The sequence below is a fragment of the Pelecanus crispus genome, chromosome 2 (genome assembly GCF_030463565.1).
Source record: "Pelecanus crispus isolate bPelCri1 chromosome 2, bPelCri1.pri, whole genome shotgun sequence".
Taxonomy (NCBI): Eukaryota; Metazoa; Chordata; class Aves; order Pelecaniformes; family Pelecanidae; genus Pelecanus; species Pelecanus crispus.
The window spans coordinates 100522043-100548317 of record NC_134644.1 but is presented as its reverse complement, the minus strand read 5'-3'; the positions used below and the strand labels follow the sequence as shown (position 1 = coordinate 100548317).

Here is a 26275-nt window from a genome sequence, read left to right as displayed (position 1 = left end):
GATGCAGGTAATCTCGACTCAATTCCTATCTCCTCCACAGTCCACTCGTATGAGTCTGACAGATTCCTTGGGTGGTGCCTCAGATCCATTTCAGGATAATAATTGTAAGAATTTTTTATTCCTCACAAGTCATTATGCAAATAAATCAATAAATCCTTATAAGATGTTTCCATATCTCAAGGGTCAGTCATAGAGTGTATTATTAGGCTAACATGTAATTCCAAAGCCTAATAAAAGATCAAGGCATTATCATGTCTCTCCTACCTCTTTTTTAAACATCACAAATAATTTTGATCAAGTTGTCTCATTTGAACATTGGATTAAATTCTCATTCCTAGAATAGAATAGAATAGAATCGTTTAGGTTGGAAAAGACCTTTAAGATCATCCAGTCCAACTGTTAACCTAACACTACTAAGTCCACCACTAAACCAATTAAGGGTAGAGTAATAAATAAGTAATTTAATGTTTCCTGGCTTGGTGGCTGGATTGTTTTTAATGAAAGTAAAACTAGGAATCATTAAGGTTGGAAAGGACCTTTAAGATCATCTAGTGCAACTGTCAACCCAACATCACCATGCCTACTAAACCATGTCACAAAGTGCCACGTCTACCCGTTTTTTGAACACTTCCAGGGATGGGGACTCCACCACCTCTCTGGGCAGCCTGTTCCAATGCTTGACCACTCTTTCTGTGAAGAAATATTTCCTAATATCGAATCTAAACCTCCCCTGCTGCAGCTTGAGGCCATTTTCTCTCGTCCTTGTTATTTGGGAAAAGAGACCAACACCCACCTCACTACAACCTCCTTTCAGGTAGTTGAAGCGAGCCAGAAGGTCTCCCCTCAGCCTCCTCCACACTAAACAATCCCAGTTCCCTCAGCCGCTCCTCATAAGGCCTGTGCTCCAGACCCTTCACCAGCTTCGTTGCCCATCTCTGAACACGCTCCAGCAACTCAACGTCCTCCTGGTACTGAGGGGCCCAAAACTGGACACAGTATTCCAGGTGCAGCCTCACCAGCGCCGAGTACAGGGGGACAATCACCTCCCTGCTCCTGCTGGCCACACTATTCCTGATACAAGCCAGGATGCTGTTGGCCTTCTTGGCCACCTGGGCACACTGCTGGCTCATGTTCAGCTGGCTGTCTACCAACACCCCCAGGTCCTTTTTGGCCAGGCAGCTTTCCAGCCACTCTTCCCCAAGCCTGTAGTGTTGCATGGGGTTGTTGTGACTGAAGTGCAGGACCTGGCACTTGGCCTTGTTGAACCTCGTCCAGTTGGCCTTGGCCCATCGATCCAGCCTGTCCAGGTCCCTCTGCAGGGCCTTCCAACCCTCGAGCAGATTGACACTCCCACCCAATTTGGTGTCATCTGCAAACTTACTGAGCAGATAATTATTATCTGCTCCAAACCCATTCTTCTAACTCCAATCTAAAGCAGATTTGCAATTTTAATAAAATCTAAGAGAAATAAGAGTGCACTCTGCAACATCCTCATGCAGTGTCTCCAGCAGAATCCAGTACAACCACCACTGTGCTACACACCATCAAGTATTAGTCACACCTGGGCTCTACATTGTGGTTTACCATTCATGGTCAGCTGAAGATCCAGATGCAAAGAGTGCTGTATAGTCAAGCCATCTTTAAAGAGCTATTTCCTTGGGGCAGTTATCTGAAATTATTTGTTGGCAAGACTGTGTCAGGATCCCCACTCTTTGACAACTGCCTTGACTTTAGGGAGCAAGGAGACACATTTTCAAGCATGAAGGTTGCTAATACTAACAGTTCATAAAGGAGGAGGAAGATACTTGCAGGTTCATGTTTTAGCCTTAAGGTAATTGCTAGTCAGCTGGTCTGGTTTTGCTCCGCTGTGGCTTAATCAGCACTTGAAGAAGGGAACGAATCCTTAGGACTTTCTCTTGGTCCTTTTTCAGATCCCTGCTACAGCCATTCACAAAGGTCAGAAATCAACCCTGTTTGGTCCAACATTTCCAAGTATTGCTCTGCGTATACCAGAATTAGTGCGAATACCTTCCATATTCTTATTCATGATTATTAAACTGGAGTATGATTTTTCATGATGTTGACTCATTGGAATCGTATCATTCTCCTGAGACAGATCATTCAGTTCAATGAGACCAACACAGATACAGCACCTCCCTAAGAGTCTAATCCTGAGAGAACTGTTTTTATGTTAGGGGATGGATGTTTTAAATAAACAGCCAGGACAAGAAGGAAAACAGCATTATCTTCCTATTTGTCCATTATAGAGTTTTCGGGGGGGGTTCTTTTAATTAAATCTACCTAAGTAAAATTTGTCTCTTATGGATGATACTGCTAATCTTTACGTGTCTTCTGTTGCCTCAAAGCTGCCATGGTTATATGACCTATTTTTCTTCTCCCCCCGTATGAAGCAGTTGGCACGGGCTGGTTCATCATGGTGTGAAACTCTCATTTAGTAGCAGGATTTTCTAAGCAGCCCTATTCTTCTTTATATAATTTCTTCTCTTACCTCAGTTCTTGTAGTCTTCACACAAACTCTGCTTATATTAATTTTTTTAAATTCAGCTCTCTGTATTAAACAACCTCCTTTCTTGACTGTTTTTTGAAATCTCAGTGGTATCTCATACAGAGAGTTTCATTTGTATTTCCCCATATCCACTGGTGCAATGCCTGCTAAAATTAACTTCAGGAATTGTATTAATTGGAATTTGGACTGTCAAATAGAGTGATTCTTAAAGCTTCCTTATCCCAATTTTCCTTTGCACTCGTTGTTTGTTATGGCATCGTTTGTGAAGGTCATCCTAACCTTATGGGAGAACCAGACAATCCTAATTATATTATTTTTTATTTCTTTGCTAAGTTGAACAGCTCCCCATAATGTTATAAGAACCTTTCTCCCAGAAAGCTGCCCTTAGTCTTCAAGAACAGAAATAGTATATTTTCAACCAAATTGGTATTTTATGATTTTAAATTATGCTGGACTGACATCTCTAGAGGCTGGGGTCTGTTGTTTACACAGAGAATAAGGACATCAGAGAGACAAAAACAGCAGAGGCTTCCCATGGCAACTTGCCTTGAAGCCGTCTTTGTATGACCACCTTGAAGGGTGACAGAGCGTTTCAGTTTCTGTGGTTCATTTGATCCTGTGGCTTTCTGATAAGGTTTCTAATGAACGAATACAACTGTAACGTTGTTTTCTTATACATAACACCACTCCAGTATATCTGGTAGGCAGGTCACTGAGCACCCGTCATGAGGCAATGACTTCCAGTTGGTTACTGTACTTCTAAATGTCAAATTTTATCTTTAAAAACCTCCACTGTGTAAAGGTCTAGCACAGAATTAAGTTCTCTCTCTGCAGATCATCACAGGAACTCAGTTGTTATGCTCTTACCAGGTGCCTTAGCTTTCTGTAGTCCATTTCAGCTCCCACCGAACAAATTCCTTCCTACTAGGTCTCAGCTGATTTCAGTCATATCTGGATTTATCAGTGACCCTTTGCATCTTCAATCAACAGATACAGACGTTTCCATCTGTCTTTTGTTGGATGACTCACTGCCTTATTCCTCCTCCCAATTTATGGTTCTGCTGATTGCTCTGAGAGTTCAAACTCTTCTATGTCATTAAGATCTAACTAAGCTCTCTGCATACCAGATACAGTCATGCTGCTCAACAATTATAACAGGTGAAGTGGTTCAAAGAAACATGTCAAAATGTCTCATTTTCCCATTACAACTATTTCTTGAGTTTAACTTAACCTTTTCCATATTCCTGTTTCTGTTTTCCCCTAGTTATAAATGACTTGAGTATCACTTGCTTTTTACTTCATACTTTTCTGTCTTTTTTTTAATGGCAAAAAAATCCCTTGCCCATGACAACCTTCTACCTGAACCACAGGAAATGTTTAGAGTGCAATTGCTCATAAATCTTTTGGGTTTCTGATTTTGCTAAAAACACGTATCTCAGCCCAGGTTCACAAAAATCTTTGCTGAATGCTAAGTAAGCCTGACAAGATTTCCAGTTCTGCACTGAAAGCAATAAGACATATACAACATGATGCACAGTGAAAATCATTCCTTTCAACTGAGTTTTGCTTTGAAGTCCATGAATAGATTGAATACCAAGCTCATGGCAAAAGCCAAAGGATGTGCATGGGAGCCTGAAGATTGAAGGTGGTGACTCAAACCCATCAGATAATAGGGTCTCTTTGCTCTGCAGATAATAAATATCACAGCATCTGCTAATCTAAATCACTGAAGTATGCCTAAAAAGTACTTTCTAATATGTTTATGGAGGCCCTGTGTTATATTTCTACCTGGAAGATCTTCTGCTCATTTAACTCACATCATGCATTGACAAGGGCTGGTCTCCGTTCATCTCCTGGAGGTGCCATATTATAAATTCAGGCGAGTGTATTTTAGAGCTAAACGACTTCCTTTGTTCATCATCCAGGTATATTGACTATCTATCAGAGTGAAACAGTTAAGTTATTCTCCTTTCCCACTTTCTTTCACAGCACGTCAGCTGAAAGTGACACTAAACTACTGAACTTTATGTTTGTTTTGAAACTGCCTTTTAATCCACTTAAGCATCTCATCCAGATTTTGAAGCACAAACAAGCAGAAGAGCTGGATTCCAAAATGATTAATTACAATGGAAATCAGTCCCAGCCTAATTATTTACTGAATGCTTAATCCCTGTTAAAAGTTTTTACTGACTATAAAAGCCAGCTCCATGGAAAAATATATAGTATTTTTACTATCATTATCCTGCTTTGGTTTGGTTTTTTTCCTGCAGCAAGTGTTTCCTTGGGAAAAAGGTACCTGGTAAAAAGCAGAAATAAGACTTTGCTGTGTGTGCATGAAGACAGTGTTGCTAACAGAGGAAGTATTTTAGCACGGGATAAACCATGGAAATATGCAAACATACAGGAGGTTTATCTGATATGCACAAGCCAACTAGGGCAGTCAGCAGAACACCAGAACCGTGTGGGGAAGCAGGTAGCAGCGGAGGGTGATGCCACAAAGAGGTATGGCACAGTGTGTGACGGAAAGTAAGACAGACAATCCAGTGTCAGCTCATTTTCTTGGCTTAAGAGTCTGGCTCATCTAACCAGAGAGTCCACTTTGCTTTTGCTCTTGCCACATGCAGAAGTCCCTTTCTTAGCATGTTGGGGAAAGTGAATATGCTTTCAGCACATGCTAGTTTATAGCAATCACTGCTTATACCGAATGTTTTTGATCACCCACTATGTTAGAACAATTCCACAAAACCCGAAAATCTGTGTGATTTTTCACTCACTGTTGTTGTCTCCTCTTTGTCCTAACTTCCCAGAAATGCTAAAAAGATGGATGGAAAGGTAGTCAAAAAGCCACATATGGTGAATGACATTAAACACTAAAATCTTATGTTCTTTGGGTACTTATCCTTCTCACAGTAATCACAGTAGTCTCTGCACATAAGGAAAAAAAGAACTAGAAAGGTCATCACCTCTTAAACATTGTATTTAATAAAGCAAAAATCAAATTGCTCGAACTTGGGCACTGCAGCTCAGCCCTGCGGCCACACTACACTGTTTAAAGACCACCTTATAAATGTGCTACCTTTTCTTCCCAGTGGAAGTTAAGCTCCTCTATAGCCACTTTGCAGTCAAGCAGCAGTAGACATTTTGTTTTCAGGGCTGTGGAAGGATGGTACACAGCACAAGAGAGAAAGATTTTAAGAGGTGAAATCTCTCAAGATACTTTTTGCTTTATGAATAAATTCAGCTACAGGTACAACTATTAATCTTCATGCCAGTTCACTACCTTCACAGTCTCCCTTTGAGGTCTTGATCTGACTTCTCTAGTTATGATTAAGTACTGTCATCAGAGGTTCGCTAAAGCACCATAAAACATTCTTCTTCTCTTACTGCTAGGGACATTTCACCTTCTGTAGAAGACAGAGTCATCCACTGCATACATTGTTTACAATAGTAAGAGGAATATGCGCCAATCATTAAGCATACATAGCACACAAGCTACTATGAAGTACCAATGCATGTCTGCATACTAAAGGCCTGGTTCCTACACTGATATACACAAATATTTGCACATTTGCTTATTTTGAGAAATTTAATAGCCATATACTCACATGACTTCCTATTTGCTCGTGACCGCTTCCTCTCTCTAGGCACCGCTCGCTGGCTTGGCACTTGGGTGGCAGACTTCACAATGCGATCCATGATCTCATCTGCTGCGTCATCCGTTGCATTAGGTGAATCGTCGTTGCCAGCATTCCACGAACTGATACGGCCTGAAAAAGTCCAGCAAATGAATTGAGGGAAAAGAAGAAAGCAGTCTTTTGCGTCACTTTGGTTTTGCAATTGGGTTTTTTTGGGGAATTACAACCAACAGCTCAGTCATCGCTACTTCAAATTAGCCGAAGTAGAAGACTGCCTAATGGAGAATATTTCTAAATAATACCCTAGACTCTCTGCTGTATCAGCAGAGACCCAAGAGCTCAAATGCAATTATAACTTTCTATTCCCTTCAGCATCAGAGTCTTATCCTTGACCATACAACTGGCAAATGTCTGCTAGAGACTGTCTCTAAGCCAAGGATCGCTGGAGTGTTGTGTGACCATGTTTCCCTCTGCTCCTATTACACAGAGACTAGAAGACATGGCACATGTTAGAAATTGATGCGAATCAGCAAGATAGATCCTTTGTACCAAAAGAGGGAACGAACCCACTTCTAAGCATCTGTAGCCTAGTGCAAAGAAGACATGAAAATGGCAAAAAATGTGGTTTGAGATATCTACTTGTCCTTTTCACAATGAAGAATTCACCTTCTCATCACAGAGCTGTATGTGTCCTGGCACAACTGCGTGTGCTCTGTTATGAGCAGAAAAGCAAGAGTCGTTGGCAAGCTGAAAAGCTAAATAAGCAATTTTGGTTAAAACCACAAACAAACAAGTGAGCCATGTCTCCAAACCCAAGCCTCTGGCACTCCTTACTCCACAGAGCTGTGTCAGACACATCTTTGGGTTCCTCCACTACAGACTACTGTTCCGTGTGCTTTTGTTTTTGAATAATTTGAACTCTAGTATGCAGCGAGAACACCAACAGCAAGTTTTGCAAAAGAGTGGGTGTGGTAGAATTGGAAGCAGCTAAAAATTCACTGGTGAGGCCACTCCGTATCACGTCCCCAGTGTCAATAAACAACAGCTTTGATTAGCACTTTGCTCTGCTGCTTCTCTCCTGGCTCTCATCAAGAGCAGTTGTATTACGATAGTGCTTCTGACAAGCTTCTGTCTGGCTCGCCCATCCTCTGCCTCTGCTGTTCTTCAGGGAAACACAAGCTGACTCTCATTATCAGGACACACTGCTCATTAGCAGTCAATAGATTACTTCAGCTATTCAGCTTGTTGCAGTGCAGCTTGAATTATTTCATCTTTGTGCTTTAGCTAGTTGACTTGCTTCTTAAATTGGGGTAGTGAAACCTCTAAATTAGGCAGGATCATTGTTTCCAGCCTTAATAAACTACACACACAGAGACAGTGGTGGATGCTCTGGATGTGCTATCACTGGTATCAAAAAAGAATCAAGAAAGTGTAAGATATCCAGATATGAGGGAAAATAAATATCAGAACAGAAAACTGAAGACTTGAATTTTGGTGCATCACCTTTACTCCAAAACCATCTTCAGGTATCATGTGTATGGGAGGGGGTGAGGGGAAGACTAAAGAAAATAAGCTGGTGAACCAATGTCTATAAAATGATTTAGCATAAAGGAAGTGGTTTAGTGGCTGCTTAAATGAAGAGGTGTACCAGTGAATCATGTCTTGGACAAAAAACAAGGCTATCTCATTGCCAAGAATGGTTGTATCAGTGAGCTCTTCTGTCAGAGTATCAGGTGTTGGAATCGGCAGATTGGGTCAGGTTTTCATTTCCTCTCTGTCAGCTTTCAGAAATCACCTGTGCTGACATTTGGGAAAGGCAGAATGCCGTGGACCTCAGAGAAAGAGGTATCTGTAAGGACAGCATGGAGATGCAGGGCTGTCCACAGCAGCTTTGTATGCTCCTAGGCTCCACTTAATCCACTAGCTTTGCGGTTTAGCAGGGAGATGGTTAAAAGATTCATCATCTTTTTTCCCTACCCTTTTTCCTCTCCCCAGTCATTCCTAAAATGCTACAAGGCCCTTTCACTTCAATTTGAAATGCTACTTCCTGCTTGCTTCTGTTGAAAGTAAAAGGAAAACCACATCACGGATCCCCCATTTTGCCTTCATGATGAGAACAGGAATAAAAATTGGGGTGTTAGTGGGCAGCCACGTTCACAGGGGTTGGGGGAGAGGTGCAAATTTCTGCAGGCTTGTACTCCTAAAGCCCCCAGGCACTACTTTGGCTGTGATCCATGTGTTAAAACTTCAGTCAAACTCTTCTACAACCCTGTGCCCCAAATCACCACCTCCAGTGTAGAAACACCACTGGGGTCTTCTCCTTCCCCTTCAACCTTTTCTGCCACAAGTGCTACGCAAGGGGGCAACGACCTGTGTTTGGGCCACCGTGCGGCTACTGCGTCGCCAAAAACGTGGCCAAAAGGAAACTGCTAGCGCTTACCTCGGCTGGCCCGGCTTCGAGTGCGGACCCCGAGCGCTGTGGTACTTTCCCCACCGATGGAGGAGGTCTTCAGCACAGCCTTCATGTTCTCGTGCTCTGCAGCGTCCTCAGCGTACTGTAGCCCCTGGGGCTGGCTCTGGCAGGGGGGCGAGCTGCTGGAAAACTTGCCAGACTGTGGGAGGAAAACGGAGTTGTTGTTTTAACAGAAAACAGCACGGAGAATGGGCCAGTCTTGACCGCGAATTGCAAGGAGAGAAGTGTCCTCTCAGGCTGGTTTGGAGTGCAGATATTCCCAAAAGAGCCAGGCAGCAGTTGCTCCTCTCCCAGAGCATGCACCCTGAGCAGAAATCAACTGGAAACAGGGCGACAGCAGGGAGCAGCCAACAAAATCAGAGGAAAACCAGATGCATTAGCTCAAGCCTTATAATTTTGACCTTCTGTCTGAGAGTATAAGGTACAAAGCTTGCTTTGAAACCTTCGACCCAGGCTGGGCCCGATCTGGGGTCAGTTATGACACTGAGGTAGACAGCATGAGACCCAACAGAAATATGAAATTGCTTTTTCCTGTACCATCACCCTTCAGTAACAAGGCAAAACTGGGAGAGTACTCTAGGAAGAGAGACCTTTCCCTCTTGCCTCTCTGCACTGCTGCACAGAAAACTCGCAAACTGGTCTAAAACACATATGCCTACAAGTAACCTTAAAACACATTACCAGAAACGCTGAAAAAATCCCCGGTCCCAAAACACCCAGCCAAATTATTTCATGGCCAAAACACAAAAATTGCAGTCAGCAGTTAGAAGAACAAACAAAACCTTAGAAGAGATTTAGGAATCTGCCCTCTGCTTCGCTGGCCCCCCTGTGATTTCCCTGTCACCACGACTACGTTAACAACAGCAGCTACATTAGCTGGGCTTGCATAGCCTGTGGATGCAGCAGCTCCACCGGTTACTGAAAACAGCCATCTAGAAACGGATGAAAACAGCAGAAACAGATATTTTCTACGGTGAAGAGCTTGCATCGCTGGGCTGCTCTCCCTTCCCAGCCTCTGCCTACAAAGGGCTGTGGCGTTGGTATTCAAATCACTGCTCGTACCTACAGAAAGGCTAAAGCACGTTTAAAATACAGTCCTGGCTGCAGAAAGGACAGGCTCTGTCAACAGCAAACAGGCATCAACAGATAATACCCCTCGGTGTTTTCAGTCATATCAGTCCAGCAATCAGAAACTGAAATACACGTTCTTTTTCCTTTTAATCTTTCTTACTCCTACCAATTCAGCACAGATGAAAGAAGGTGTGCTGCATTCTCTTCTTCCTTTGCATAATAAACAACATTAATTATTCACTTGAACAGTATCGAGCCAGTCAGTTAAGGGATGCAAACCTGCGGAGCCTTTCTGTCAGAGAACAGTAAATTGGAAGAAGAGATGGGGCCCTACTTTCAGAGCTTTGATCAAATCCCCGGGGCTGTCAAGACTGCGAACTGAAAATATTTAATCTGGAAATCAATGACAGGATGACTCTATTTTAACATAATGACTTTTCAGGGTAGGCTAGCAAGTTAACTGAGTAGCAAAACAATAATCCCTACAAGGCACTCAGCTAAATATACCAGTGTGAGATTTATTTTTGATAGTGAGAAGTTTGTTTTCTTGTTAAAGTATTAGCTTGCAACATTTTGATGTGGAAGGTGTGCAAGTGCTAGAGTATCACATGTGAAATTAAAAGACAGAAAAACATTAGAGAGAAACTTCTATGAAAGTGCATGCCATTTTTGCACTAAGAATACTCTTGTATGTACAATGGGTTGTAAAGCTGATCAATACCATCTCAGAAAAAACCCAAAGGATAAAGTCTTCACATGACTGTTAGTTATATTCACACAGGTTAGTTAAATGTTGGCATAAAAAGGCTAACTGGTGTAATTTGCTTTCTGCGCCCCAGCACTGATCATCACTGAGGGAGAAGCTCTATAGCCAGAAGTTTTATTTTACTTCTTTAATTTGCAGATGTTGCCGTAGATTAATGCCCAAATCCCAGGCTCTTGAGCAAATGACTGCCATTATGAAACAGTGAGCATTAAGCCATATTGTTTATATTCAGCAAATTGAAGAAAGCTTTAATGCTGGACAAAAAATGCATTCACAATAGATGCTCCTCAAACCAATAAATTGTTTTCTTAGGAATATAGCTAGCGCATTACAGTTCTTAAATTATTTACTCTTTCCTTTATTCATTTTCAACATCACCTTCAGGAGCACTTTATAATAAATACATGCACTACTTCATGGCTTACTTCTGTGGTGACTGAATTATCTTATTTGCAATTCGTACAGCAAGGAAAACCATGACAATTTGCTTTGTATCCCTATATTCTGATGCTTTTGAACACTTTATAAAATAATACTGTTTGGACTTACACAGCTTAATAATGAGTATGAAATTATCATGGTAATCCATAGCCCAAGGTTACTGAGGATCCCCATAACATTCAGATCACTGATGTTTTGGGTAGTGGGGATATTTTGCACTTTAGTAAATGGATATTAAGGAAAAGAAATGAGGAAACTTAAAATTATTAAGCCCTCAGATCAGGATATCCTTATTCAAGAGAGCAGGTATGCACATGGTTAAAGCTGACTGTAAAAATGCATTCTTATGATTGAGCCAAAAAGCTATGAGAAAAATGTCATGGTTCATATCTCCAGTTGAGCGGATGGAGTTGAGCAGTCCATACTATCTGAGTTAGAAATTAGATGTCACAGCACACAGGGGACATGGGAATGACATGCTCTTTCAGAGAACCATACCTCAGCATCCTCTTCTTCATCGGTCTGCCACCGGAAACAAAGGACAGGGTGGAGAAGGACAAACAGCAAGATTTAGGAAGGACAGTACGGTCAAACCACGACAGAGTAAGAGGTAACCATGGTACTGTTTATGCAATTATAGGAGGATATAAAAATACAAAGCGTATAAAGAGTTCATTCCTTAGACAACCAGCATCCTTAATTTTTTTGAGTTAATTGTACATAGAACAGACTGCCACTGTCAGTAGGGTATATAAAAATTTCCTGATTTTTCTTAGAGAAATTATGAACTGAATCTACCCTTAACCCATCCTATTTCTCTCCCTTGAGTCGTGCAGTTGCTTGCCCATTTTTTGCCCTGTGGAAATTGAAAGTGCTAGGAAGGACTCCCTCTCCTTTTTCCTGCTCCGTTCGGCACAGGGAGGTCCTGGCTTCTCTTTCTCCCAGTGCTCCCAGAGGTCAGCTTCTTGGCAATTCCTTTTCTCTACACTTAAAGTGCTTGTTTTAATTCCTTTTTTAAGCTGGGGCTTTTCAACTTCAAATTTAACAGAGCACTCAAATCAAATGCTGAGCAGTCTTTGAATAAATGCTTTAAGTTCTTCAGTAGCTGCCTGATATCAGATCCTGGAAATTAGAGAGATGCAGTTATCCTTTGCTATTCAGGGCTTTCACCTTCTGTGACAGCAGGCATGTAAAACTATCTTGACAGTTACACACTACATTAAATGCAATGGGCATGTCAAAATATTGTGCATATGGAGTGTTCTTAAATTTGGGGCTTTAAAGAGAATTAGCAAACTATTTAGAGCTGTGTTCCCAAATGCCTGGGGAATTCTTCATCGAGTTGTCAGATGCCTGACATGGAAGGTTCCCAAAGTAACACACAGTTTCTCAAGTATCTGGGCTCCTTGTTTCCATAATTTTCAGTTTCACTGCTTAAAAAGTGCAAACATAGCCCAGAAATCCGATGCATTTTTTTTATTTGTGGGTTTGGTTTTGTTTTTTAGAAGAAGCATTCCACCAATTCTATTCCCTTCCCTAGTCTTACTAATACATATTTTTGACCTTATCTCCATCTCAGCTATGATTTCTGTCTGGGATTGATACATTCTGTTCCAGAAACATTCATCATTAAAAACGAAAGCCTCATTTACTTTGGCCCTCAGCTTAGTTTCAGCACAATCTCCATAAGAAGATTAGCTGCGAGAGTGCCGAGCAGCACACTAACATTACTTTTTAAGGGTATGTTTTATTCAGAGAGTGAGATGCTTATTTGTCTTTGGACACAGTGGCACTGACAGAAACACATGCAGATGTTTTGCAGAGGGACTTCAGCAGGTATGTTCCCTTTATATTAAAAAGATCCATTTGTTTTTTTCCATCACCAGGGGGGCATGGAGTCACTGTAAAGCAATTCTTCTGAAGGTGGCCACTGTTCACTTTTTGGCACGAATAAGAAACAGGAAAGAGAAGAATGGGAAGCAAGACCGTACTTGTATTCTCATCCATATGTACATCTATCAAATAAAAGGCAGGAGGAGAGCAAATTAAGCTAAACACTATGCAGAAGGCACTCAGGGAAAGGTGGAATAGCAGAGTATACACATTACAAAGAGTGTGCTCCAAACAGAAGTGTATTATATTATTACTTTATATCAAGCTAGATTTTTACAGGGAACGTCCCAGCTGCTGACCTTCCTGCCCATTTAATCTAGCTAGAAGTGATTTGCTGTGGACTTAAATTAAGGGCAATGGACTCTTCTCTGTTTCACTTTGCTCATCTCCGGTACCCAGGGTGTTACCATTTCCCTTCCTCCTGCTCTGGGTGGAGAGGGCTCACACCTGGAACTGCTGTCCTTCTACACCCAAAGCTACTCCAGTGCACAGCAGGAGCAGTTCACCATCCCCATCATGTTTCCATGTCTGGAGAGCCATTTGCTCCAGCAAATACTGGCAACAGGAGTCAAAGTAGCAAAATAAATCAATCCAACTTTTGTTTCACAAGGGAATCTGCTCTTACCCAGAATGTGTACATTCTGCCTTTTATTTCCTTCTTCATCATTATAAATACACTGAGAAATATTAATAAATTAGGACATTTTTAACATGTAATATTACCAAAAAGCACTGAAAGACTATTGCTATACTGAATACATCCTGCAAGCACAAGATGCTAATTTTAAGAAAAAAAGGCTGCTTGATTCTTCTGTCATCCAATATTGGATGTTGCAGGACAATCTCAGATCCCCCTCCTTCCTTTCCTCCCTCCCACCCTCCCTCCCTCCCATTTTTCCTTTAGGCCTGCATTTCTGTGTAGTGGATTTGCCATTTCAAAATATTATTTCTATTACATAGCAATTTTGGAATTGAAACTCTTTAAGTATCGTAAAAAGCAGAGCTTCATAAATCTGGGAGATGGATGCTTGTATTACCTACTATTATTAAAAATCATTAAAAAGCTCAGCCTTGTATCTACAATTGCATTTCTTCCCTATTTTGCTTCCTTGTTATTTTTAGTGTGCCTGAAATGAGTGCTATCATTGGCTAAAGCCAGATACAAGGTTACAGAGACTAGGCAATTTTCCCTGTGAAACTGTGGCAACTCACTGTTCTCCTTTTTCTTTCCTTACTGGCCCCCTCCATCTCTCTCTTGCAGACAACATTCACCAAGATTTAAACTGACAGTGCCCAGTCCACTTCAGCTATTAAAGAACATATAAACATAATGATCTCTGTGGTAAAAGGCCGAAAGAAAGGCTGGAAATATTCCCTATCGTGTTTCTCAGCCCTGCTCCATGTGAGCAGTTGCTGAAGCTGATGCAAGCTCTCCACGCAAAGAGCCAGCACCCCTCTGCCTTCCAAGTCTGCAGGGGGGACTAAGGTTTAAGAGATACGTGCCTTCTCGTTAAGAACTGGGATGGTTCTGGCTTATTCCTTTCCCATTTTTGCTGAAATCCCTCTTCTTCTGCCTAAAAGCAATGTACTGTAAGGTGATAAAAATGAGATCCTGAGGAAACTTTCAAAAGGACAGGGAGGTAAATATCAAATAACTGCACAATCCTTCCAGGTTATCAAAAGCAGAAATTAAAATTCCACATGACTACTTCTTATAAGAATTACTTTCTACAGAGAGTTTCCTTCCAATGTCAAGATCTAAACTTTGTTCTGTCAGTGTTTTGTAACAAGTTGAACATACTGTCAGTGCGTTACTGATACATCTTCCCTTTCCAATGCCTTCAAATATAAAACGCTAAGAAAATCAAGACCAGACACAAACCACAGCCACCACAAGACTACAATAAAACTCCCCTTTTTCATCATTCTTCACACATATATTCCATCCTTCTGACTTGGAAACTTGTTTTGAGGTAGATCTGACTTTGAAGTTGTCAAAGGAAGCTCTGACAAATAGTCTGACGCAACTTTAATTCTGTTTTACCATGTACTGCAATCAAATGAAGTGTAAACGAGGCCATGGGCTACAGTTAAAGAGATTTAGTAAATTGTGAAATAACTATATGGCCACACGAATAACTCCCTTAAAGAACATCTCTATAAGGGTGATTTTAAAGAATGTGGGTTTTACTGTGCTTTTTAAGCTCATAGGACCATTATATAATTGTACATTAGTGATAGGCAAAACATGCTCCCTTTCTGGGGACCTGCAAGATATTTTTAGGTGGAACACTAGCTGTCAGGTGGCATTTAGTTCTTGTCAAATCTCAGCACTATCTTGAGCTGAACAAGTAACTCTTCCAGTAACAGGTTTTTCTGGGAAAGGCCTAGCCACCTCCTTTCTTACATTTTCAGAAAATGGCCATCGTCCCCGGCTCTGCTCCTCACCGACTAGCTGTCAACCCTGAGACTTTTTCTGGTTTGAAAGGGTCCCTTCTCTCTGCTTCCTGAACCCAGCTGCCAGTGATCAGGTTTCCTTTTCCCCTTGCGTTTCCTGCAGGAACAGGACGTAGAGAAGCTTTCTGTCCTGCCACAGCCAGTTCTTCTGAACAGATAATACAGAAACACTACAACCTACAGTAGGAAAAGAGTAACTCCTTCACATCTCAGTGTTGCTTAAACTAGTAAAAAGTATTGAAGCTACCTGAGGAAATGAACATTTTAATTGACTAACCTCTTTGGTTAATGCTATCTTCTAGGTCATCTAGAATACGTCAGGAAAACCAAGAAGCAATTGAAGAAAGTGATCTCAGTTCCCCAGTGGTAGTTTTCAAAATTTATATGACTACATTATACCCTTAGCATAAAATCAGAGCCTCGTCCTTAACCTGAGGCTAGACCAAAAGGAAAATCTTTTTGAGATAATAATACAGGTTTAACATTTTTGCTAGATGAGGCAGATTTCCAAATTTAAAGAGGATATTGCCAGGAAAGATCTACAAATGATCGTGAGTCAATGACTTAAATACAATCTCAATTTATATCAGTCTCAATACATATACATATTTTGACCCATGTTGCCTGAGCCATAAAACTGTAATCAGCTTAGGTCTTTTCATGCCAAAGGCAAGGATAGCTTCATATGCAACAAACCACTTGCATCTAATCGAGACTCCAGATTTGGATTTTGAGACAGCTGGAAACTTTTATTAAGTACTGGCACTTCTTAAAACTTTATTTGGATTGAGTCAAACTACATTAACTTAAAAAAAAAGATAAAAAAAATCAAGGGGACTTTAAAGCTTACTATGCTGATAAAACTAATCTTATTTCAATTTATTCTATCAGTATGCAATCATACAGTCAAAAAGTTTGCATGGTAACATCTACTGTGAACATAAATTTCTCTGTTCTTTCTGAACCCTGAAGTAGCCTGCTCCCATGACATTGGCTGTTCTGTACTTTAAAGGTAAGAAGAAAACTGCTGTGCATGTGCTTGCATATATATATATACACACACATAAAAATAGATAACATACTAAGATTAAAGACTATATTGGAATACTCAAAGATGGACGAAAAAAATCCATTTAAATTTGGCTGTAACCACTTAAATGGCTATAATCGTTCATCATTTAAATCACGTCCTCAATTAGGAGCCTTATTTCTAGTTTCTCTTCCTTTTTCATATTCTTGGCTGATCAGGTACACACAGCTCCTAGTGTCTTCTAGATATTTTGGGCACTGCCTGTGCAACACACAGAGATGCTCTTTTTAGATGCTTAATTTCAGTTTGTTCTCATTCTATAAATTGGTAAGAAGCAAAAATATACAATTAAGGACTTGCAAGTTTTGTCTTCTAAGAGAAGAGAGTTCATTACTTACAGTAGAAGAACCTCTTAAGAATAAAAATAAAGAGTAACAACACTTCATATACAACATTCAATGAAAGAAAGTTTTAAAAATCCATGCTGTGGGAGATACATTTTGCCACTTACATCTGTTATCATTTTCCCTCTGGTCTTGTTTCTTTCCCTGTGGTTGGCCCGTTTCTGTTTTTGCTGCAAAACTCGTTCCCTGGTGGTGCGGTATTCCAGAGCAAATTCGCTAATAATTTTGCAGAATTTATTGATGTTGACTTCACGTATTGCATAGGGAGGATGGCCCATAAATAACAAAAATGAGTGAAACCTGTAAAACAATGAGTTCATAAATGTAAAAGGGAAAAATCTTTATTGTGGGTTTCTGGGGGGAAAAAACCCACATTTCAGTGAATGCATTTATTACTCTATTAGCTTCCATCATTTCTTTTGTGCTACAGAATTTTCATGAATGTTTTGCTTAACACTGGCATGTTTTATAATTAAAACCATGAAAGTCTAGTCTATGATAACTTCATCCCAGTCCACTTTCCCAGGCTGATGCGGGAGATAAGATGTTTATGGAACTCCATCTACTTTATATGACTCATTTGGCATGTGAGTGACCAATTTCATTTCAGTTATAGAAAAAATATTTATTAAGTTTCAATTCTATTTATGTGTATTAAGCAACTTCAAAGAGGCTGTTAGGATGTTGGGGAAAGTCTAGACAAGAAGAATGCAGATTTACAGGCTAGCAAACACAAGAAGGAAAGAATTTCTGGTTCACAAAACTGATCATAAAATTATATTATCTACCAAGTACTTTAGTTTGGGATACTCTCAATTCAGTTTTACTGCTTCTGTGGCATTCAGAGCTTTTGCACTAGTTGCAACTTTTACTATTGCTTCTACATTGCACGATTTATAATAGCGTACTGAATGTTTACAAATGTATGGGAGTTCCTTTCAACTGCATCTACATCCCTGATGCTAAAAAGCCTTCCCAATAAACACTTCTCAAGTGTTTATCCACAAATTTGGGATCGTTTGGAATCCAGATCCTAACTTTGACCATAGCAATTTGGAAATGATTCAGAAATTGGAAACTCTCTCAAAATTTCATTAATAAGCAGGAACAGAGATAAATTTCTCAGATGACTTAAGCTACGTTTGTGAATCTGAAAAAAAAAAAGCTCAGGTGTACTGCACAATTATCACGAGTATGTACAATTCAAAGCACTGCAATTACTGTTAACTCTCCTAAGGAGAGGAATCTTAATTCTGTCTTCTGCTGTGTAGGCATAAAACACAGAGTTGTAGACTTTGAAAATAGAAGTGGTGCTGTCTGCAGAAGAACTCATTGTATGAGACTCAATTCAACTTCTGCATATGATGACTTTGTCATTAGAACTTCATTTTTTTTGCTACAGCCTGTTCTTGTTTATCAGACAGCAAGCCAACCCCCCTCGAAAGTATTCAGGGAAGGACAGAAAATACAGCAACTTAACCAGAAAGCTGCTAGCTTTTGGGGACTAGGAATTAAAAGACCCAGTTATTGCACATTGGGAATAAATGATTGCCTGAATCACTGCTGCTTTTCATCAGAAATACAGAAACTTTCTGGAGTGGGGATCTTTCTTAAATGGCGTCTATAACAAAGTATGCACCACATACGTCCTGATAACATTACTTGCTGGAATGTGAATTGAAACATTTATAAAAAATGTATTTAATATGTCATAATTCATATTTTTAGTAAGTCATTTATTATCAAGATATTGCTGTTACCAATCTAATTCTATACCTGTTAATTATTCTTCTGTGAACAATCTTCAGGATTATGATTCTTTCTGCACAGTCTTTAAGGAACTCGGACATTTTTTGCTTTAGAGTTGGCTTCATTTCATGCTTTGCTATAGCCTTAAGGTGATCCCATGATGCTTTGCACCGTCTTTCCATCTGAAACAAGTTTTCCTGGAGTTGTTCAAAGTCAACCTGAAAAAAAAGAAAAGAAAAGAAAATGTAACACTTTAAGCAAAAACACTGCAGTAGTAACCTTGCATATCTGAACAATGCAATCTATGTATAAGGGCAATGTAGTGGCAGCACAACATTAATTCTCATTATTAATTACTACTGAATAATTAAAAAATAGCTTTCTCTGTCACGCTTTGTCTAGACATGAAATGTTAGTAAGGAAAACTGAAAACAAAGAAATACCCACATGCATATATATTTGGTTTTAGTCTCGGAGGCCTAACACCTAAAGAAGGGACAATAAAATATTGTGATGTGTCTTTTCCCTTGCTAATAACTTCATGTCTACACAAAGCAACTGCATGACTCAAGTTATTTCTGAGGTAATACAAAATTTTCTAGTTTTCCTAATCCTTTTCTCTACTACTCATAGCTTTTTATACCCTGTTTACTGCTCACTGTTGTACCCAGCCAACACTTCTCCAATTTAGGAAGCACTTGGATCTATTCCCTAGCCATGCACTGACTTGTTAATAGCTGATCTACTTCTAATCACAAAATTCATGGGCCAGAATTTTTTAAAGCTCTATTGAAAGTAAGTGTTATTTGGTGATCTCAGCACTAACTTTCATCCTTTGATACACAGTACGAATTTGCTGGCTTGTAACAAGATCACATAATGGCTTTGAAAGTCTCTCAAGACAGTTAAAATAAATGACCGCATCCTACAGTAACATTCATCAGGACAGAAGCCAACACATTCCACAGAAGGTGAGAGAGAGCTTCTCCTTTATTCATCAACCAAAAAAGGTGTTCAAATCACAACGGTCTACAGAAGACATTCAGGATGCGTTGCTAACAACTGGACAAAGTGCATTAACGACCCAGCCACAGCACACAACAGATGAAAAAAGTAAAACTACCCAACATGTTCCTGAATTCTGAAGAAAGGAAAAATTTATTTTATAATACCACTTCACAGTTCAGATGAACTCAAGCTATAAAATACAGATTTAGCTCTCAGATTCTAAATGCGTCAGTGTTTGGGATGTTATGGTCTGCTACTCCAGTTAATTCCTTAATGCTAAATGAAAACCAGTGTCAGAGACAGGTTTTAGTTCACTCTTTTTAGCTGTGTGCAGCACCCACCGCTGAGACGTATACTGAGGATAGCCATAAGAAATGCATTATTATTAAAAAGATCCTGGTATTGATTTGATTTGGTTTTGCTGTGATTTATGAAGTGATGAATTTTTCCTCTTCACAAGGAAATAAAAACATCCTTTGATCCATTCCGCTGTTCAGAAAAGCCCTGCAGGCGGAGCAGCTGTGGGGTTTTTGTTTCCCTTATATCCATATCAATGCATATGTTTTTTTTAAAAAAAAAAGTCCTTTCCAGGTCAGTATTTTCACTGTTGATGATAAACACATTGCTGCTCTCCATAGATGGTATATGTAAAACACACGTGGAAAAAATACTACCATTCCTATTAAGAAGAAAAAGCCCGAAGGAGGTATTTCTAGGTCTTACTAGTAAGAATTATCCAACCTGGTTGGGGAAGTCTCTCAGCCCCTGAAGCAGAAAAATTTAATTTTATGACATTTTATGACAGCTTTCTGAAACCAGAATGAGTTTTACTCAAGGCTCTGAGGTTCAAGCCCATAGGGATCCAAGAGATATCTCTGGAGAACTGCATATCTGCAGGGAAAAGATGTGGCAAACTCCCTGCCACATGAAATCTGCTAACAGCCGGTGCATTCACAAGAGTGGGCAGTTTCAGCGGGGACTGGGGATGGCAGGTCTGGCTAAGGGATGCACAGGAATCTTTGAGCACAATCAAAAATTCAGATCTCTGAGGAAATCCTAAAGAGACCACAGCAAGGAAAATACTACCTGAGCTCCCCTGGAATAAATCTCTGTGGAGCACAGGTGGCTCTGCTTGAGCAGAAGTTGTAAACTCCTGGAAGGAGTAAAGCAGGAAATCCAATATAGGGAAATGTGTCAGTGAATTCCCCACATGTAAACTGTCCTGTGCCCACAAGAATGTGACAAACCTTCACGAAATCAAATCTTCTAGCTGCCAGCTCTTCAGAGTTTGGTCACTTGTTTGGGGACAGAAAGGAATACACTCACAGAAAACTATCCATGTGTGAAATATTGAAAGTCAAAATTTTTCCGAGACAACCACGTACCCCACCTGATATTTCATTAAGTACTATTTCACTAGTGCAAATTTTGCAAGCAGGCACAGAATCTATTGCATTTCAGTCTGCTGTAGGTCTTACATGCAAGGAATTAAGTGAAGCTTCTTCACACGCGATATACCATACAACATCCCTTTCCTCTATCCAAGGTGTAGAAACCATCTCCCAACAGAGCACAAGAAAATAAAGCGAAGTCTTCAGATCTTTCTAAAAAAACCCAAGCCACCAAACAAAAAGACTAGCATTTATCAGCCCACTGACAAGATTTTTCCTATTAGATCTCACAGAAGTGTGATTTAAATGTTCAGGCTGGATCAGCTCAAAGGGAAAATTCTGAAGTTAAAAATATTTGGCCTTTTGCAGCTTTAGAGTACTACCTGCATGACATTTCAAAGCACAGCAAACAAGCTTCTCCCGCCCCGCCTTTTTTTCCTAACAGCAATAGCACTAATGTGATGCTCTCCAGTGGGAAACAGTGTCATGTGGCAAGCATGGTCACTCTCACTCCATCTCCTCTCTCCTTAATTTACACACCTTGCCCTCATGTTTCCTCTGCTATCTCCTTTTTTCCTTCAGTGCTCATGTTCAGATAAGAAATTAGCCATAGACCTTCTAGCACAGTAAAGCTAAAGATCCACCGACCACTGATCTTCTAACTGGACTCTCGTGCAATTGCAGAGACTTGTACGCAGGATCCAGGTGATGCTTTTTTCTAGGCTAGTGGAAAATAATATCCCGGTTGCATGCCAGCAATGAGTGTGTCTTAAGCGTTCTCTATCAACCCTCACAAAGACTGGCTTTCCATGGCTATCTGAAAGAGCAGTATGTATTATTAACTGATAAAATACACCAAAATCCTGCTGAGGTAATATGCTCTTATTCTGCAAACTGTTACATTTTCTAAGCCTTTTAATGTGTTGAAATATTAACCAAGACAGACAGCTACTAATTCCCTTAATTAGGAGCACCAGATTCCACTGAAAAGCAGGATCCTGACGAATTTGACATCCTCAGATCCTCTTCTCTCTTCACTGTGAAGGCAAATGCGTCATGGACATGAAGGGGCTTTTATCATGTTCTAAGCAGCAGAAATCCAATGACTATGTGGCCAAGAAGCCTCTCCATTTTATACACATTTGTGTCATAAAACAGCAGGTACTTGCATCAGTGGAGAATGGAAGTAAAATACAAATCCACCCGAAAAGCAACAATTTAGCCTCACTTTAACTGAGGTAACTGACCATGAAAGATGAGCAAATGTTTTTAAAAGCAGGACATTGTTTAGCAATATCCTTGTAATTTCCTTTTTTTATTTTTTGCTACTATTGTTGTTCTGTTTAGGACGTCCTCTAACACTAAAGTGTTATATACAAATCTAACAGTAACAATGGTGAGAAATGATCCCCCAACTACATGTCCCTGTGATAAGGAGAACAAGAACTTGTGTGGAGTAATAATGACAATTATTCAATCTAATATGCATAACAAAACCATGAAAAGGCATATATAATACCATACCACATCCCTGCCAGTCCACACGGCACTCCCAAGGGAAGAAGGATTGCAGGATTGCAACCTTTTCATTTATGTGTTTATTTCCAACACTTACTAAAAGAATTAATGCTGCATAATGGTAGAATGACGTGACTGCTTTCTTTTTTTCATTCCTTCTTTCCTGAAAGGAAAGATGCACCAATTCTTGCCCGCAGCTGGAAGGCCATGCTGTGACTAAGGAGGAATTCAGGTGAGTTTCACATCACATTGTGGCTCCAGGAAACCTCAGCATAGGAGGTGCTCAGACAAGAACCACTGTGGTGTTATTTTAAAACTATGCTCCACTGAATAAAAGGAAGCAGTAATCTGAAATGGTCATTACAGCTTTCTCGCTGGACAGCTGTTGTGCCCAGCCCCAGGTTTTGGAGGAAGGTGGTAACATACATTCTTCTTCTTCCTCCTCAACTCAGTTCATGCATGTGCAAAAGACGTGCAGCTTGCTGGTCCTGCTTACTGTTACCTTCTGCTACAATTTAAAAAATAAATCTCTTCTTTTACCTCAGGCAAAAGAATGAGTGGTCTTAGGCTGTTATGCAAAATAAAAATGACTTTTCTTTTAGACACTGTGTAACGTTTATTTGCATTTGTAAACTGATTTAGAAAAAGCAACTTTCTAAATGCTCCTGGGATATATTTGATATGTTCCTCCTTTCTCCTGCCAGGTTCCTCTCCATTCACAACCACACTAGCTGAAAAATATTCAGAACTATTTGTCATTTATCTGTGAAATCTCTTGCTGGGCCCACTGTTCAGTCCTCTGAGAAGTGCCTTTGTAGACACTGTTGCATCAGAGTGCAGTAGCCAGAGACAGTCTATCCAAATAGGATTTAAAAACTTGTTTATGTGACACAAAGCCTGAAGGGTCAGCCTCACTCAGGAAACCATTGCCATAAGTCACTAATGGGCAACTTTAAAAAAACAAAAATTCTATTTTTCAATTTAATGTACCACCATATTTTGCACAAATGACACTCAGACCAAGAATAAAACCCTCCAACCACATGCCAGCAACACCAGCACTCTTTTTAATCCTTTTTATATCATCATTGCTTGCTACCCTAGTAACAGATGACTCCACAATGAACAACAACAGAAAAAAGAATTCTACTAGTTTCTCACTTCATTGGGCTGAGACTTCAATATCACATGATACACCTACAGCCCAATGACTTCTGTTCATGCTGTTTTTCACCTGACTCAAAAACTACCACCACCATCAAGTGGTTCAGCATTTACTTCCTGCCCATCCATGTTCCATGAACACTGGTCCTTTAAAAGGCTTATTTTTGCCAAGTTCAACTCCATGCCATACATCCAATATCACCTGCTGCGTATATAAGTTCAAAACTTTCTAGTTCATGAAATGCTGGCCCATGCCCCAAGTCATTCAGGCAGGACACGTATCAGAGAGCCTTTCTGATCTTTGGGTTGGGATGTTATTTCTCTCTGTGGCCACAAATACCTCATGGCAACATTGGACTCTTATTATCTGTTGAGGGAGAGGAAGAGCTGCATCGAGGTGACACTGGGAATTAAATGGGTTGGCTCATACCTAAAGGGGCGCCTGCAGTATATTCCCTAGGGCAGCATATGCAGTTCCAGGCATGCATTGCCACGCACAGCAAACAACTGTAGCCGCTGTGAGATAACACGTCATTTTTCTTCAGCGCTCCCTCAGCTGGAATGTGCTTTACACACACGTTTCCTCTTCCAGCTAAATCTCTTCTAGTCTCTGGGCTAAGCTCCACCCCCACTGAGAGTACAAAACTGTCCTAAAATCAAAGTTGCTGCACCTGATTACACTCATGTTTCCTGCCTCCTACATTTACATTCAGCCCTTGAACAGGGTCAAAAATGTCACAACTGGATTGAAGTAAAAAAACCCAAAACAAATAAATGACGGGAAGCTGGTGAAGCTGAGGTTTCTGCTTAGAAAGCACTTCTTTTCAAAATCACTGTAAATTACCCAAAGTTTTGTTCTGAAGGCCAGTGAATAACTCGCTACATAGCCTAAGTATCCTTAAGTTTTCTATTGCTTGCTACTCTATTTATTGTTTATTGCTACAGCTTGTTCCTTTTAGTGGTGAACATATTAAATCCAGACATTTTCTAAGGAAGACCTGGATCTCTGCATTTTTATCCTACCCACAAGGTGCGTTAAATAGAAGATTGATGCTTTCAGAATGACAAATATTGCCTTAAATTCACAATAAAATGACAACTCTCTTATCACGCATCGTAGAAAGATATACATGATCACAGACAAAATCTTTGTTCAAAGTTCAAGACAGTTTCTACAGCGGACCACAGCTCAATTTAATCTGTTTATAATTTACGGTCAGACCGTTCGTTCTCACATTATTACAGGGATGCATTCTGGCAGGGAACACAAGATCTTCCTCTTTTCCTGAGCTGGTTCAGCGCCAAGGGAAATTCTGAGAATTGCTCCTTGCAAACACTGTCATCTGAGTGCAGCGACCTTCTGTGGCGTCCATTCAAAACTCTGTCTCCTCCAGTATTTCCACACTGGCTTGCTTCACCGAATGTCACAAGAATTATCCCAAGACCAGTGTTAGTCCAACTTGCACGCTGTTGGTCACACATTTTAAGTGAAGTAGATGCCAGCTCTCAAAAGCAAGCAAAATATAAAGGAGGTTCTGTCCAGACTTTTCTAATTCTAGTGTGAGAGGTGGCATCCTGCCAAAATAATTTTGGAAATGAAACCACCTGTTTCAATCCACTAATTAAAAACTAAAGGACAGAGGTGCTTACTGAGGTATGACCAGATGAATCTATCCAATTATATACACATCTCCACTGCATTTTAGTTCCTCAAACAATCTACAATAAACACACTAATACAGGATCTTTTTGCAGATGCTGTATGACAGTTCCCACGATCTGGGATGAAGAGGAGCAATACCAGTAAGTGGTGATGTAGGTCACTTCAGTTGGTGTTACAGCACCTGCGACACTGCTCGCAGTCATTTCACCTGGAAATTATTGAAACATCTCAATGCTGTCAGGCACATGCGCTGAACTTCATTTGCTCTCTTTCAGACAAAACCTTGAAGTCTCATCTGCCACTGAAGCTCCTTCCCCCTTGCCCCGGTCTGCCCTGCAACCAGCAGTCTCCGTCTTCACCTTGGCTCCCACTAGCCCATGCCAGGAACTGGGGCAGCTGCAGCAGTCCTTGCAGCTGGCACCAGAAGGAATGCTACAACCGCAAGAAACCTAGCATCCCCCAGCCCCTTTTTCCCATGGAAAATAATTTGACTTCTGGCATTTATTTTTGTTTGAAATAATATAGGGAAAGCATACTTGAATGATAATTGCACACAAATACTGCCTGTCAAGCGAGACAAGAGAAACCCCACTGAAGCAGCACAGGAGGCAGCATGCTCTTCGCTTTTTTTTTTTCCTTTTCTCCTCTCTCTGCATTCCAACGTATCAAGCAGAAGCTACAGCTTGCCAGAATGGCACTTCTGTTTCAGCCACCTCCTTTCTCCCCATGCCTCCCTGCCGAGTCCCTCAGAGGGCAGCTGCAGGCTTGCTACTCTCCTGTGTACGTCTTGGTCTCATTCTAAGTTCTTTCCTACCAGCAATCCTTGCCCCCTCCCCTGTGGTGTTAACATTTCCTGTTGCTTACTTTTAAAAGCAGCCTGCTTCTCCATTGCCTAGTTATCTGCAACTAATCCAAGTGTCTTGCTGCAGGGGTTAAAAACCAGCTAGAAGTCTGGCATTTTGTAAGTAAATTAAAATTAGGGGGAGAAAAGGACAATTACTAGTTTACTCTATGGAGCTGGCCAGCTTTCAGATGCATGGGGAGAAATATTTATGGGCATGAGAAAGAAGATGAACGTTTTTAAT

General features: G+C 40.5%; 1 protein-coding gene across 2 annotated transcripts in view; it reads right to left on the bottom strand.

Moving 5' to 3' along the window:
* Window positions 1-26275, bottom strand: part of FHOD3 (formin homology 2 domain containing 3) — a 406597-nt gene that overhangs the window by 9818 nt on the left and 370504 nt on the right. For both annotated transcript variants that reach the window (XM_075704917.1, XM_075704918.1), the window contains 4 exons: window positions 18474-18664; window positions 16805-16997; window positions 8603-8774; window positions 6133-6294 (listed from right to left, as the gene is read on the bottom strand). In XM_075704917.1, the coding sequence (XP_075561032.1) occupies window positions 6133-6294; window positions 8603-8774; window positions 16805-16997; window positions 18474-18664 (718 nt within the window). The remainder of the gene's footprint in view (window positions 1-6132; window positions 6295-8602; window positions 8775-16804; window positions 16998-18473; window positions 18665-26275) is intronic.